General features: G+C 34.6%; 2 protein-coding genes across 2 annotated transcripts; one reads left to right on the forward strand and one right to left on the reverse strand.

Annotated features, from left to right (window-relative positions):
* The first annotated feature begins 1,503 nt into the window (after window positions 1-1,503).
* LOC111453312 (systemin receptor SR160-like) lies at window positions 1,504-5,425 on the forward strand. The gene has a single exon (XM_023094365.1). It carries the CDS (start codon window positions 1,676-1,678, stop codon window positions 5,261-5,263), a length of 3,588 nt encoding a protein of 1,195 aa, XP_022950133.1. The 5' UTR covers window positions 1,504-1,675; the 3' UTR covers window positions 5,264-5,425.
* Window positions 5,426-9,553: 4,128 nt separating this feature from the next.
* LOC111453620 (probable WRKY transcription factor 12) lies at window positions 9,554-10,509 on the reverse strand. The gene is made up of 2 exons (XM_023094785.1): window positions 9,968-10,509; window positions 9,554-9,813 (listed from the first exon to the last, which is right to left on the reverse strand). Exons 1-2 carry the CDS (start codon window positions 10,474-10,476, stop codon window positions 9,642-9,644), a joined length of 681 nt encoding a protein of 226 aa, XP_022950553.1. The 5' UTR covers window positions 10,477-10,509; the 3' UTR covers window positions 9,554-9,641.
* Window positions 10,510-15,857: the final 5,348 nt, after the last annotated feature.

Genomic DNA, 15,857 nt, shown 5'->3' on the forward strand with positions numbered 1-15,857 from the left:
AAAAAAAAAAAAAAAAAAAAAAAAAACTTACCAGACATATTTATAAGATTAGGGTCCCGATGTAACAATTCAAGATCACTGCTAACAGATATTATTCTCTTTAGGTTTTTCCTTTGAACTTTTATTCATTTTAAAACGCGTCTACTAAGAAATGTTTCGTTCTACTATCTAATTGATGTACGATAATCTTAGTTAGGGGTATTTTTGTCGTAATACAATTAAAAATTGTATTAAAATATATATTTAGTCATTTTTACAAAATCTCAATTTTTTTGGGTCATTTTTCGAGTGGGCTAATGCTTTTGTTGTTAATAACTTCAAGATAATATAGGAAGCAGCGAAAGTTGGGGAGTGAAAAAAACTGGTCTAAAAAGACAGTTCATCCGCCAATTATCTGAACCATATACGACAAACTATGTTCAATGACAAATATACCCTTCATTATTCACGTAAATTTCACAATTGTCCTCAAATCAAAACGAACATTCCCAATTATCGGATACCCTCCGACGGAAACATAAAACTTCCCCAAGCAAGGACCATAAAGGCACCTGAATGTTGTTTATTTATTTTTTACCACGTTCCGTTTGCCATTTGAATACCCTTGAAATAAGAGTCATAATGAAGGGTATTTACGTCATTATATTTCAATACAACTAACTACGTCGTTAATTTTTATTAAAATACACTCAAAACTCACCGATAATGCAACTTCTGTTTTATTAAAAAACATAAAAATAACGACCAACATTTTCAGGAAAACGCTCGTTGATATAATCATGTCAAGAAAACGAGTGCTTGTCAATATAGTAAGTTTCACATGATATGTTAGAGCCAAAATTGTGACGGAATCATAGTGTATAAGCCATTTAGTTAAAGCAAAAACACAAAACATAATCCACACGACACGTGAATGATGAGTTAATAGTGTTTATAAATAAATTAAGGAATGAAAATAAAACTTGACCAAATGCATGGGAATTGAAAAGGGTCACTATTAAATGGAATGAAATTGCAAATTCCATTAATTAATTTTTATAAAATATAGAGAATTATTATTATTATTATTTATTAGTAATAATAATCCTTAAAAGAGGGAGATAAAAAAAAAAGGATGGATTAATTGATGGTGATGGATCAATCATTGATCACACGTATGTAAATATAAAGCTAGAGAGACAAAGTGATTATTTTAGAGTGAGAAACCAATTCAAGAAAGCCAAAATTAATTTTTTTAAAAAATTACCTTAAAAAATTAAAAGAAGAAAAAAGATTAGTTTTTAATTTAATTTAATTTAATTTAAGTAGGGGAGAGAGAGAAGCTGTTATTTATTTATTTATTTAAAAATTTCAACTTTCAAACTTGATTGATTAATTAATTAATTTTTTTTTAAAAAAAATTATTTAAATTTTGTTAGATACTCACATGGCATGTGAGCAACAGCTGTGCCCATTCTCTCAACTTGATAAATACCCTTCTTACCATCCTTACTCGCCCTTTTGACTCTTCTCTCTCATCCCATTTTTCTTCTCTCTCTAACCACCAAAACCCACTTTCTCTCTCCCTCTCTACCAAAAACCAGAGCTACTGAGCTCTCTTTCTCCCTCTCTAATGGCGGAATTCAAACCCTAAACTGTTCTTCACCTTCTCTGTTTTCTTGTTAACATAAAAACAATGATACCCTTTTTTCTCAGGCTCTGTTTCTTCTTCCTTCTTCTTCTTCTTCTTCTTCTTTCCTTCTCTGCTTCCTCTGCAACTTCTTCTTCTTCCTCTCATGGAGACACCCAGAAGCTTATTTCCTTCAAATCTTCACTTCCAAGCCCAGCCCTGCTTCAAAACTGGCTCTCCAATGCCGACCCATGTTCCTTTTCTGGTATTACTTGTAAGGAAACCAGAGTTTCTGCCATAGACTTGAGCTTTTTGTCTTTGAGCTCTAATTTCAGCCATGTTTTCTCCTTGCTTGCGGCGCTCGACCATTTGGAATCGCTTTCTCTCAAATCCACTAACCTTACTGGCTCCATTTCTTTGCCCTCTGGATTCAAGTGTAGCCCTCTGCTTTCCTCTGTAGATCTGTCCGTCAATGGCTTATTTGGGTCTGTTTCTGATGTTTCTAACTTGGGATTTTGCGCCAATCTCAAGTCGCTTAATCTGTCCTTTAACTATTTTGATTTTCCACTTAAAGACTCTGTCCCACGATTCAACCTCGATTTGCAGGTCCTCGATCTTTCTTCCAACCGGATTGTTGGGTCGAAATTAGTTCCATGGATTTTCTCTGGTGGGTGTGGTAATTTGCAGCTCTTGGCATTGAAGGCCAACAAAATTAGCGGTGAGATTAATCTCTCGTCGTGTAATAAACTCGAGCATTTGGATATCTCCGGCAACAATTTCTCTGTGGGTATTCCGTCCTTAGGCGATTGCTCTGTTTTGGAGCATTTGGATATCTCCGGCAACAAGTTCACCGGCGACGTCGGACATGCTCTGTCGTCTTGTCTGCAACTCACCTTTCTGAATCTCTCCAGCAACCAGTTTGTGGGTCCAATCCCTTCGTTTGCATCTCCCAATTTGTGGTTCCTTTCGCTTGCTAACAACGATTTCCAGGGGGAGATTCCTGTAAGTATTGCAGATTTATGTTCTAGTTTGGTGCAGCTCGATCTTTCTTCTAATAGTTTGATTGGGTCTTTACCTTCTGCTATGGGGTCTTGTTCTTCGTTGGAAACATTGGACATTTCGAAAAACAACCTCTCTGGTGAGCTCCCCATCGCCGTTTTTGCCAAAATGAGTAGTCTCAAGAAACTCTCTGTTTCCGACAACAAGTTCTTCGGGGTTTTGTCGGATTCTCTTTCTCATCTCTCCACTTTGAATTCTTTGGATCTGAGTTCTAATAACTTTTCTGGGTCGATTCCGGCGGGGCTCTGCGAAGACCCTAACAACAGTTTGAAAGAATTGTTTCTCCAGAACAATTGGTTAACAGGTCAAATCCCTGCAAGTATTAGCAATTGTTCTCAGCTGGTTTCTCTCGATTTGAGCTTCAACTTTCTGAGTGGGACGATCCCTTCCAGCTTGGGATCACTGTCTAAGCTCAAGAACTTGATCATGTGGTTGAATCAGCTGGAGGGGGAGATCCCATCCGATTTCAGCAACTTTCAGGGGCTTGAGAATCTGATCCTGGATTTCAATGAGCTCACTGGCACAATCCCTTCAGGGTTAAGCAACTGCACCAACTTGAACTGGATTTCGTTGTCGAATAACCGGTTGAGCGGAGAGATTCCAGCCTGGATCGGCCGCCTCCCGAGCCTCGCCATCCTTAAACTCAGCAACAACTCGTTCTATGGTCGGATTCCTCCGGAGCTGGGCGATTGTCGGAGCTTGATCTGGCTTGACCTGAATACCAATTTGTTGAATGGAACAATACCTCCCGAGTTGTTTCGTCAATCAGGTAACATTGCTGTTAACTTCATTACAGGGAAGTCTTATGCTTACATTAAGAACGATGGTAGCAAGCAGTGCCATGGCGCTGGAAATTTGCTCGAGTTTGCTGGAATTAGACAAGAACAAGTGAACAGGATTTCAAGCAAGAGTCCCTGCAATTTCACCAGAGTTTATAAAGGAATGACTCAGCCAACCTTTAACCATAATGGCTCCATGATTTTTCTTGATCTTTCCCATAATATGTTGTCTGGTAGTATCCCTAAGGAGATTGGTTCTACAAATTATCTATACATTTTGGATTTGGGACATAACAGTCTCTCGGGACCGATCCCGCAGGAGGTCGGTGGCTTGACGAAACTCAACATTCTTGATCTATCAAGCAATGAGCTTGAAGGATCAATTCCTTTGTCTTTGACAGGACTTTCCTCCCTCATGGAGATTGATCTGTCCAACAATCATCTCAATGGTTCGATACCCGAATCAGCTCAGTTCGAAACGTTCCCAGCGTCGGGATTTGCGAATAATTCTGGCCTATGTGGGTATCCTCTCCCTTCATGTGGGGTTGATTCAGGAGCAAGTGCAAATTCTCAGCATCAAAGATCTCATAGGAAACAGGCATCCCTTGCAGGGAGTGTTGCAATGGGGCTACTCTTCTCGCTTTTCTGTATTTTCGGACTGATTATTGTCGTTGTCGAGACGAGGAAGCGAAGGAAAAAGAAGGATTCTACTCTTGATACTTACGTCGAGAGTCATTCACCTCCAGGCACGACGACCACGGTTAACTGGAAGTTAACCGGTGCTCGTGAAGCATCGAGTATTAGTCTTGCAACATTTGAGAAGCCACTTCGGAAGCTTACATTTGCTGATCTCCTCAAGGCTACGAATGGCTTCCACAACGATAGCCTGATTGGTTCGGGGGGTTTCGGCGACGTATATAAGGCTCGATTGAAGGATGGAAGCACTGTCGCGATCAAGAAGCTGATTCATGTCAGTGGACAGGGTGATCGTGAGTTCACTGCAGAAATGGAAACCATTGGCAAAATCAAACACCGAAACCTGGTACCGCTTCTGGGCTACTGCAAGGTTGGAGAAGAACGGCTGCTCGTGTACGAGTACATGAAATACGGAAGCTTAGAAGACGTTTTACACGACAAGAAGAAGGGTGGAATCAAACTGAATTGGGCAGCAAGAAGGAAGATTGCCATTGGAGCTGCAAGGGGACTGGCTTTCCTTCACCACAATTGCCTACCTCACATCATTCACAGGGACATGAAATCAAGCAATGTGTTGCTGGACGAGAACTTAGAAGCCAGAGTCTCAGATTTTGGAATGGCTAGACTAATGAGTGCCATGGACACCCATTTGAGTGTCAGCACATTAGCCGGAACGCCCGGTTACGTCCCTCCCGAATATTACCAGAGCTTCCGGTGTTCTACAAAAGGCGACGTTTACAGTTACGGTGTCGTCATGCTCGAGCTCTTAACAGGAAAGCGACCCACAGACTCTGCTGATTTCGGTGACAACAATCTCGTCGGATGGGTAAAACAACACGCCAAATTGGACCTAACCGATGTGTTCGATCGCGAACTCATAAAGGAAGATCCAAGCTTAAAGATAGAGCTTTTAGAACACTTGAAGGTAGCTGTTGCGTGCTTAGACGATAGGTCGTGGCGGCGTCCAACGATGATCCAAGTAATGACAATGTTCAAGGAAATCCAAGCAGGGTCGGGGATGATGGATTCCCAATCCACAATCGGAACCGAAAACGGAGGATTCACCGTCGACATCGTAGACATGAGCTTAAAGGAAGTACCAGAACCAGAAGGCAAGTAAGCAACAGAGAAGAAGGGAAGACAATTCTTTTGGAGGGAAAGAAAGGGTTAATTTGAATGTATGTAATCTTTCTTATTTTTATACATAAAAGTTGTTTTAAACATTTTCATAAAAATGTGTATATAAACAGTTTCTTTTAGTTATGCTTTCTTTTTTGGTTGTTTATACATTACGAGAGACAATCATTTATCATTCATGTTAGGCTCCGGCTCAAGCTCAAATTCACTATTAGTAGATATTAACTCATCGTTAAAAACATGTTTAAGAATGATTTTAACCGTTAGTACGAAGATAAAAATAATTTTCTTATTGTTTATTTTATTAATATGAGAATAATAATAACAGTAATTATTATTATTATTATTATTATTGAATAAACTATTTAGTTTTGTCTGTTTTTCCATGGACAGTGTGCATCACCCATGCTCGTGACCCAGAAAGCACAATATTTTAATCCCATTTTTCTATCTTGGAAAATGTGTCCCTTCATTTTTTTTAAAAAAACTTATTTTATTAAAAAATATTGTGACCGTTTGATTCAGATCAACGGTTCCCATCTTTTGGAAAGCTATCAAGATTAATATTCATATTTCCCAAATAAAAGAAAAATAAAAAAGCTTCATTTTTATTATTTAAAACATTATCATTATTACTGATTTTTTAAAAAATTTAAGGTCCTAATATATATAAAATTTAATTTGATACGAAAAGTTAAAAGATTTATTAGAATTAAAAAAGAATGAATAAATAAGCCCTTAGAAAGGCCCAACTTTGTCATCCATGCAAATAAATAAATAAGGCTGATTTTATATGCATGTCATTTTCTTCTCCTTCCTATTTTTTTATTTTTATTTTTTGAATGTTTCTTTTAATTATTGCTTCAAAAAGAAAAGGTCTTTCATCTTCTACTAAATTATGGCCTACTTTAGAATAAAGTCCCCCAAACTTGGGCCACAGTATTATCCAAAAATAAAAATAATTATTTAAAAATACGAACAAAAAAAATTACAAAGAAATTCAGTTATATAATAATAATAATAATAATAATAATAATGAATAAAGGGTAAAAATAGTTCGAATTTTAATTCACGGATCTTTTGAATTTAATATTCTACCTGTCAATTACATTTATTCATTCATGCACCTCATTTAATATTCCCTTTTTCTTATTATTATTATTATTTATTGGTAGAAGTTGAAATATTTATTTAAAATCGTAAATTAATTTTACAAAGGAATTATTTGATGATATTTAGTAGTTTAAGGTAATTAAAATAAATAAATGCCATAATCCACGTGTGATGTGGAATGGGAAAAAATAATATGGAAAAGGTGGGACCGGGGAGGAGAAGAATCATGTGGCGGAGAGAGTAGGAAGGAGTAGCATCAGAAACAAACACGCGTTGGGTGGGCGACACGTGGGCCAATCCCCAGTTCGACTTGTCGGAGGTGTTACCCTACAATGTCGTCTTCCAATGGCGGTGCTGTCGTTTCTCTGTATTCTTTCCATATCCCATTCTCCACCGTTTGATTCTCATCTTGTCAAATCCTTCGGTCCCACTTAAACTGACTACTCTACGTGCGACCACACCTAATCAGAACTCCATCCGCGCGTGCGTCTTGCTAGTCGCTAGTGCATCCTTTCTGCTTCACCCTTTTAAAATTGATTAATTATAAATTTAAAATTTTGTTAATTATAAGATTTGGTTGCTTAACTTTTAAGATTGGATTTAATAATAAGCTTATAAAATTTTAGAATTAAAATGTTCAAATATTTATTAGATATTTTAATAAGCTTCTAGATGGATTATTAAATAATTTCTAAGAGTTCATCAAGTTATGTGATTGAAGTAGGGCGGGACCCACGCTGTCCACGGTTGATGCAATGGGAGCCGTTGATTTGGTAAGAATTTCTGCACAATGCATCAGCGATTGTTGATAACCGTATGATGGCGACTGATTAGAGTAGCAGCAGTGGGCCCGGAATTTAAAGGGACAAGAAATCTAATTTTGAAAAAATAAATAAATAAAACATAACAGAATTCCGTATATCTGCAAATTCCGTTGACCGGGACTTTTATTTTCAAGTGTGAACGGAACGGACTCCACAACTATTTCTCATTCTTTATTTATTTATTTATTTATTTAAATTTATTACAAAATATATTTTTCTCTAAATTTGTTTAATAAAAATAATAAAAATATTGAAGGCCCAAAAATTAAATTAAAAAATGTATGATTATATTTAAAATAATAAAAATAATAAAAATATTGAAGGCCCAAAAATTAAATTAAAAAATGTATGATTATATTTAAAAATATACGTTTTTTATAAATATAATAATATTTCATTCTAAATATTAAATTAAAATACTTCCTTGAATGTTTATTTATTTATTTAAATATAATAATATTTCATTCTAAATATTAAATTAAAATACTTCCTTGAATGTTTATTTATTTATTTATTTATTTAAATTTATTACAAAATATATTTTTCTCTAAATTTGTTTAATAAAAATAATAAAAATATTGAAGGCCCAAAAATTAAATTAAAAAATGTATGATTATATTTAAAAATATACGTTTTTTATAAATATAATAATATTTCATTCTAAATATTAAATTAAAATACTTCCTTGAATGTTTATTTATTTATTTTTTTGGTGTAAATTTTTGTTGTTAGTATTGGTGTGAGTGAGGCACAGGCTAAAATTTCAAGGCCTAAAAATGAAAACTTAATATTAAAATTAAAATTAATATTTATATTGATAAGAAGAAGTTTTTGCCGTCGAAGGACCTTGAAATTAGGGTTTAGCACGTGCGAGTCACGAAGGAACACGTGGGTTCTCCTTAAGTGCCCGTGGGCCCCACCACGGGTATGTTTTATTATATTTTATTTTTTAAAATTTTTTTGTTTGGTTTACGAGGCAGACTCGACTTTTTATACGTGCATTAAACTTTAAAAAGAATTTTAATTACATATTACTAAAAATAAAATAATATTAAGCTTATCAATTATTTTATTTACTTTTTTTGGATTTATGTGACGAAAAAAATAAAGTAATTCCAAAAGATTAGCTTGTCGACGTTGAAATTAGTAGACCTCACGTGCATTAGTTTCTTTTGTTATTTATTTATTTATTTATTTTGTCTTGTTTTTATTATTTTAAGGATTAAATTATTATTATCGCCGGTAATTATCTTAATCTTGTTTTTACTTTACACGTTCTTCGACCGTCACTGACCCAGTTTTACTTTGCTAAACTTAATTAGAAAGCTGCTTGGTCATGTTTCCTTTTTTATATTTCTATTTATAAAATCTTCATTTTTTATTTTTATTTTTCAAAATTACATTATTTCACCACAATTATTTGCTATTAAATAAATTTTCTTCTCTTAAATAAATTTTTAAATTTGTTATTAAATAAAAACAAATAATCTCGTATTGATATAGATTTGTGTTAAAAGCCCAAGTTCAAACCACAATGATGGACTCCAATCTCTTTCTCTCATGTAGCTAACAGCTCAGATGGGCCTACGATTCGCTCGGCCCAATAAAAGCCCAAACCACATGTAATTTAGGCCCATAACACTTGGACCGTGTTAGAAATTTGGGCCTAAATAACCCAAGTAGATATACCATAAGTACACAAATAGTCTTCCTAGTTAACTTAATTACATAAATATCCACTCCATAATAACATCAATCCTAACATAATCATTTCTTTTAAAAAAGAAGTGATATTTAAGTAATTAATTATTTATTTATTTTAAAAAATGTGATATTATTGGGAACCAACATTTCTCAAAATGTTGGGAGAGTCCCATGTCAACTAAGTAAGGGGGTTGATCATGGGTTAATAAGTAATGAATACGTCTCATTAGAACAAGGCTTCATTTTGGAGAAACCAATTGCAAATCCGTGAGGGCTTATGCTTAAAGAGGATAATATCATTCTATGGTAGAGAGTCCTAGTTTCGAACATTGTATCAGAGTCATAACTTAGCCATGTCAGTGAAAATGCAGTGATGTATACAACTGAGACATTCTAACATACCGATAGACTTGAACCTTGTTCCTACATGACCCAATCAATTCGATTAGACACTCTGCCATCTATTTTCACTGTTTGACAACACGAAAAGATCAAAAAATGCTCTGCCCTCCTCTCTATCTATTCAAGAGATGGAATGTTCAAAATGGAAAATTTCATTCTATTACGGAGAGTCACAGTTTCTAAATAGATACGCACGATTTTAAAAAGTAACTCATTTCATTAAAACAGCCCTAATATGTAACATATTATTTGATTTTAAAACATAATTTACAATGCAAAACAATCATAAAGTTTAAACATAAAAGCATGCACATTATTCTAACAAAACAAAGTGTTGAGGCAACCCATGTTGGTGTGTTCTAAATTAGGATCGGACGGTGAATGAGCGTGTCTTCCTTCGTAGGTCGTTATTACCATTCTCGGATCTTCTGCTAATCTTTCTACTCGTTTCTTTACCTTACAATTCTCTTCCGTGCAACGATAGTAACTCCTGCCCATCTTTATTTTCGTTAATTTTATATAGTCATAAATAATATCACATTAACAAATAAAAAGCTTAGTATAAAAAAAATTTATGATGATGGCATACTTGTTATTAACCCATGCAAAGGAATATAATATATATATATAAAGAGAAAATGGACCTTGGATGGAGGGTGTTCTTAACAACTTTTTGGCCGTACTTTCTCCATTTGTAACCGTCGTCAAGAACGTCCACATCCGTCATGGTTTTGAAGCAGAATCTAGGCTCTCTCACTTTCCTCCTCCCTTTCATTCTCTTCATCTTCACCGTCCTCACCCTCAATCCACCCTTGCGGTTGTCTCCGTCGTTTCCTCTCTCTTCTGCATCCCTCACCGAGGAAGGCGAGGATCTGAGGAGAGAGGAAAGGAGATGGGAGGTGGCGGTGTCGGTGGCGGTGGTTGAGGGCAACGGGAACGGGAAAACCGATTGTTGTTGTTGTTGTTGTTGTTGTTGTTGTTGTAACGAATATTGGTCGTCGGCTTTGAAGAAGAGGAAGGGTTTTAGGGTTTGCTGAACCAGATTATTGATGTTTTCAGGGAAAGAAGCGAAATTGGTGGTGATAGCGGCGGCTTGTTCGGCTTGCAGTAGAGTCGCCATTATTAAGTCTTCTTCCGACGCCGATGATCCCATTCTTCATTAATGGATCGTCGTTTTGACTGCCTCTTTTCCTACTGTGTTTATATATAGCCTAAATAAAATTACTTTTTTTTTTTTTTTTTTAAATTTTAAATAAACTTATTTATAATTCTTTTCCAAACCACTGAAAATGGTGTTATACAATTCCATATCATAATTTAATTAATTAATTAATTAATTAATTAATTGAGAAATAGTGAATAAAGTTAAAAGTATGTAAGCAACTTTTTATCTACAACATCACCATATCTTTTGAAAATCAAAATATCATACTATAATCATAACTAAAATCGAGATCATATGTTAAATTATTATATTTTTCAATGTGTATTAAATAATTTATTTATTAACCAAAGTGAATATAAGTGTATTTTATTTTTATGAAAGAAAATTAAAAAAAAAAAAAAAAAATCAGAAGATAATGATGGATGAATATCTTATGTCCAAATCTGTCTTTCTCGCTCTGTATCGGCGGTGAAGAAAAATGATTATGATTTATACAGAAAAAACCACTCTATTTGACCTTTTGCCAGAGGAATATATGCAATTTCCCCCCTCTTTTTCTCCCATTAAAAAAATATAATATTATAAAACTTAATTAAATTACCATTTTACCCTTTTTCATTTTTCTAACTTTCAAAAATTATTTAATAAATCTTTTACCCTTAAATTTCATGTCTAAAAATTAAAAATATTTATCTAAAATTTATACTACGCAGCTTACTAAAACAGATAATATCTTAAATTATTACACCATAATTATTTTTTTTTTTAAATAATATGTTCTTTATTTGTTTATTATTATGGGAAATTGATTATGATGATTAGCTTTTTTTTATGCTCCAACCAACCCCACACCTAACCACCCAACTTCTGAATTGATTAAAAAAAATATTCAAAACTCCCAACTTATTATTTTGCCATCATATTCACCTATTTGTTACGAGCATCATGATGTGGTTTGTCCTTTTTAAAGAATAAAGACAATCTTTTTAAGGCTTAAATTTTTTTTCTAAACTTAAAACAAAAGAAACCCCATTAATCCTTCAAATTCAATTTACAAACTATTATGTCAATCTTTTTTTTTTTTTTTTTATCTAAAAAAACAATTATAATAACTAAAATAATAATAAAAAAATCAACCTTCTAGAAAGTAGAAATCTAATATTTATATTAATTATATGCTAATTATACTTTCATTTAATTTATTTTAATATTCACATGTGAGGCACTTGAAGATCATCGTTTAAAAAGATAGTAATTAATTAATTAATGATAGGAAACTCACGTGATATATTTAAATAATTAAAAATTAATAACAAATTTTATTTAAACTATACATCCTATTATTTTTTTAATATGATGTAGATTCATTCGTATATTAATTATATAAAATGACATGAAATTAAAATATAAAAATAATGATGGCCTAGATTGGAATTGGATACGAGGTGCCAAATTGTCGACCCATTTTTTTACACATATATTCTTTTACCTTTTACACTTTTTACGGTACGATTTGATTGAAAAGGGTAAAAATACACAAACCCTAATTATTACCAATTAGGGTTTCTGGATGCTATAGCTGTTTTTCTTTGCTTACATCATGATGACGTGTTTATAGCGTCATAATAATAAAAAAAATCCCTTTTTAATTTTCTTATCCATTTTTTAATATAATTTTTAAATAAAAAGAATTTGAATCTCTTTTTCTGGGCCATGGTCTGGTGGGCCAGGATCATCGGAAGGAGATAGCTAGGGCATGGGTGCCAAAAACATCATTTATTTTTGTCTCCATGTATTGCCTTCCCATTATGCTTTATTTTCTGTATTTTCTTTTAAAAATTAATAAAACTTGATTTAAAATTTTGGGATATTAATATTAAGTTAAGATTAAAATACGTAAATAAATGTCTATTTTCTCGTGAAAAATTAAATAAATAAAAAGAGCCAACGAAGTATTGAAACGAGGAACATACTATAATAGTAGATATGTGATTGCATGAAATCAGTCACTTTCGCCATGGACGGTGTTTAATCATTACTTTCACAGCCACATTCACTCGTCACGTTATAGTCACTCTTCACTCTCTCCTACACGACTATATATTATATAAAAAAAAACTTATATATATACACGTGGAAAGAAGAAGCTGAATTTTTGGTGCATGGCCGTGGGTCAAATCGGCATTATAGTAACTTGGTAAAAGAAATAATGTATGAGTCACACATTTTCATTACCTAATTATTAGTTCACATGCCTACACTCTAATTATACATAATTAATACTATGTGATTACTTTTAATTCATATGTTTTGTTACATAACCAAAGTTTATATCAACCTTTCAAACTTTGGTTTATTTATAAAAATATTGAGTTTAATTATAATCAATATAAGTTGGAAAAAGTTGATTGCTATAAGTTGAACTGAAATGTTGACTTTATATATATATAAATTATTAGGGTCCAATGAGCAATAAAAGATGAGATATGTGAAAATAATGAAAAAAATGCCCACATAATATGAAGTTTAAAGTCTGTGTCATAATTACTTATGTCTGCCATTACAAGCTATAATTATTGAATTTAATTTTTTTTCTAACAAGCTAATCATTATAATTAAATTTAATGATGTATCTAGCATGGGGACAGATTTGCTGGGCCTTGTTTTTTATATTATAGTTTTAACTTTTAAGTATTTATTAATAATATATACTGTGTATTTAATAACTGTTTTTTTCCACTCAAATTAAATTACATTGTACGAGGGTCAAGATTGAGAAGTGTCATGATACGATTGAGGAGGACGGTGTATCATCCAACGCACCAAATGTGCGCATTGAAGCTAAGTCGAGGCATACACAAGGTTCGAGAGGACGAGCTGATATGAGTGTTGAAGACAAGCTCGAAGAAGGTTGAGTAGGGTCCTGGGCCATAACCTTAGAAGTCGGAGTTTTGATGTGAGTTTCAGCATGCGGCTTGGGAATTAAGTCCGTCTAAATGAAATATGAGAACTCACTAAATTTGGTGTCAATTGGATACTTGATGGACTATGCATGAAACCGTATGTCTGTGAGTCAAAAAGATATCTACTCGAGAAGGATTGAAAATGCATGAAAATGTACTATAGGGGGAGGCATGGTGTTTGCTGTCCACCACCCCTGGACTTTGTTGCCTAAGCGAACTACCCTGTGACACATGGACGTCTTCCTTTGAAAAGATCTTTTAAGGACAGTACCGGACAGTACACGTGTGCTGGTATTGCCTCCCATCATGTATGTCAGAGGTTGTATTATACTTGCTATCTATAACGTATGTTGTAAATGGTTAAGCATGGATACGGAAGAGTCCAATGCTCGAGAGAACTCGGATGGATGGATGGATGGATGTTTAGGATGTCCTGATGAGATGATCGAAACATGGGTCAGTTCCCAACGGATGTGTCTGAGCAAGCCAAGACGGTCGATCTGTCCCAAAACAGGGGACGACATCACGATGCATAGGTCGTGTTGTTGGGAACCGAGATGAGAACTAGATGCGACGTTGCTGTATTGCAGACGAATGAACATGCATGCGTGAACGACGCGTGTGGCCAAACAAGTTTGGATTTTGCACAAGTTGTGTTCAGTCGGTAAAGGCAAACCTCGCTGAAGGTCCAACAAAGCTATAAAGCCCGAAGAAAAATGTGAATGGGGCATGAGTCCTCCATAAAACTTGTCGTAAACGTGTCAAGATCACGACACCGTACGAGAAGTACGACCGCGACACCAAGTAGGTTGGTCGATGGGGATTTATGTTCAGTTATTGTTTCATGTGGTATTCCCATTGATCAGTATCTCAACCCATTGCAGGTTTCTGCTGCAAATACAAGTGCAGGCATTGCTGAGGCCGTCAGGGGCTTTCGCATTTGAAGTACTTGGTCTAATATATACTTGGGGTGCAGCTTAACCACAGTGAAATGGTCGCTGCCCTTTTAGAGTCTCACTGGCAGCAGTCTTGTGAAATGTGGTTCCACCGCTACGACAACGACCAGAATGAACACAATTATAAGAGAATGTTTTGTTCCACTCTTCAACCGATATAGAATCTCACATAAACCAATGCTAGAAGAGCTCGTTAGGAACCACGACTCTCCACAATAGTATGATATTGTCCACTTTGAGGATAAGCTCCCATGGCTTTGCTTTGGGCTTTCCAAAAGGGTTCGTACCAATGGACATGTATTCCTTATTTATAAACCTATGATCATTCCCTAAATTAGCCAATGCTCTAACTCCCTTCTAACAATCCTGAATCGAGCTCTGGTTGAGCAGTCAAGATTTCATGAGGCACTAACTATCGCTGAAGCTTATGATCTGGACCAGCGGAGCGAGTGAGCTTTAGCCATTTGGAATCAGATGCTATGGTTGAATTTGTGATTGTGCTTCCACTCCATCCTCCAATGTTAGCTGACATTGCAAGATTTTACAGCTCCGAAGTTGCTGCCCGTGGAGGAGGGTTGGCTGCAGAGTGGCCAAAATATTTGGGAAGATCATTTAGATGCTTGTTGAATACGACTCGAGATTTGAGACTCCGTTTGCAACTAGCTTAACTTGTCACTGATTTGCTTCATATGGTATCCAGAGAATGCAGGTCCTCCTACCAAATCGAGGAGGGATCCTTAATTACTGATATTGAGAAAGTAAAGACGTTATAAATATTCACTGAGGTCAATGCTCGTTTGGTCCTAAAAGGAAGGTTAAAGCCTAAAACAAAGTTTGAGGAGACCTGAAAATAGGATTCCATTTTCATTTCTTAAACTAAAAAAGTATACACATAAGCACTCCAGAATGTTGAACCATACACATTATGGTAATATTTTATAAATTTACGGAAGCATTTAATCTTAGTTGCAATATTATCGTGACATTTTATAAATATTTTAAACTTATTCTTAACGTGGGAATTATTTAAAATTCTTTTTATAGAAATTAGAATTAGGGTCGAGTGAGGTCTACCGGAAAAGTGGTAGCATCATTCAAATTTCTATTTTTATGATGTTATAAAAAATTTATTTATTTTTTTGGAATAATATTAAAAATTAAGATTAAATTTTGTATAATTTAACCTAAATTAAATTAAAAGACAAGATAATTATATAATTTATCCCTTCCGTTACATTAGGGTCAGTTATTTACCGTGCTTCACTGTATCACAGGCCGCAGATCCCTCCACTTTTCACCCCTCTCCGCCTTGCGCTTCACATCTCCCTCTCTCCGCCCTCAGCCGCCCTTCTCTCTCTCTCCCTCTCTCTCCCTCTCTCTCTCTCTTCGGAGTCTCTCACTGTCGTTACTCCGCTGTCTTCTTCGCCGACCAAAAAAAAAAAAAAAAACG

This window comes from Cucurbita moschata, unplaced genomic scaffold, assembly GCF_002738365.1.
Source record: "Cucurbita moschata cultivar Rifu unplaced genomic scaffold, Cmos_1.0 Cmo_Scf00015, whole genome shotgun sequence".
Taxonomy (NCBI): domain Eukaryota; kingdom Viridiplantae; phylum Streptophyta; class Magnoliopsida; order Cucurbitales; family Cucurbitaceae; genus Cucurbita; species Cucurbita moschata.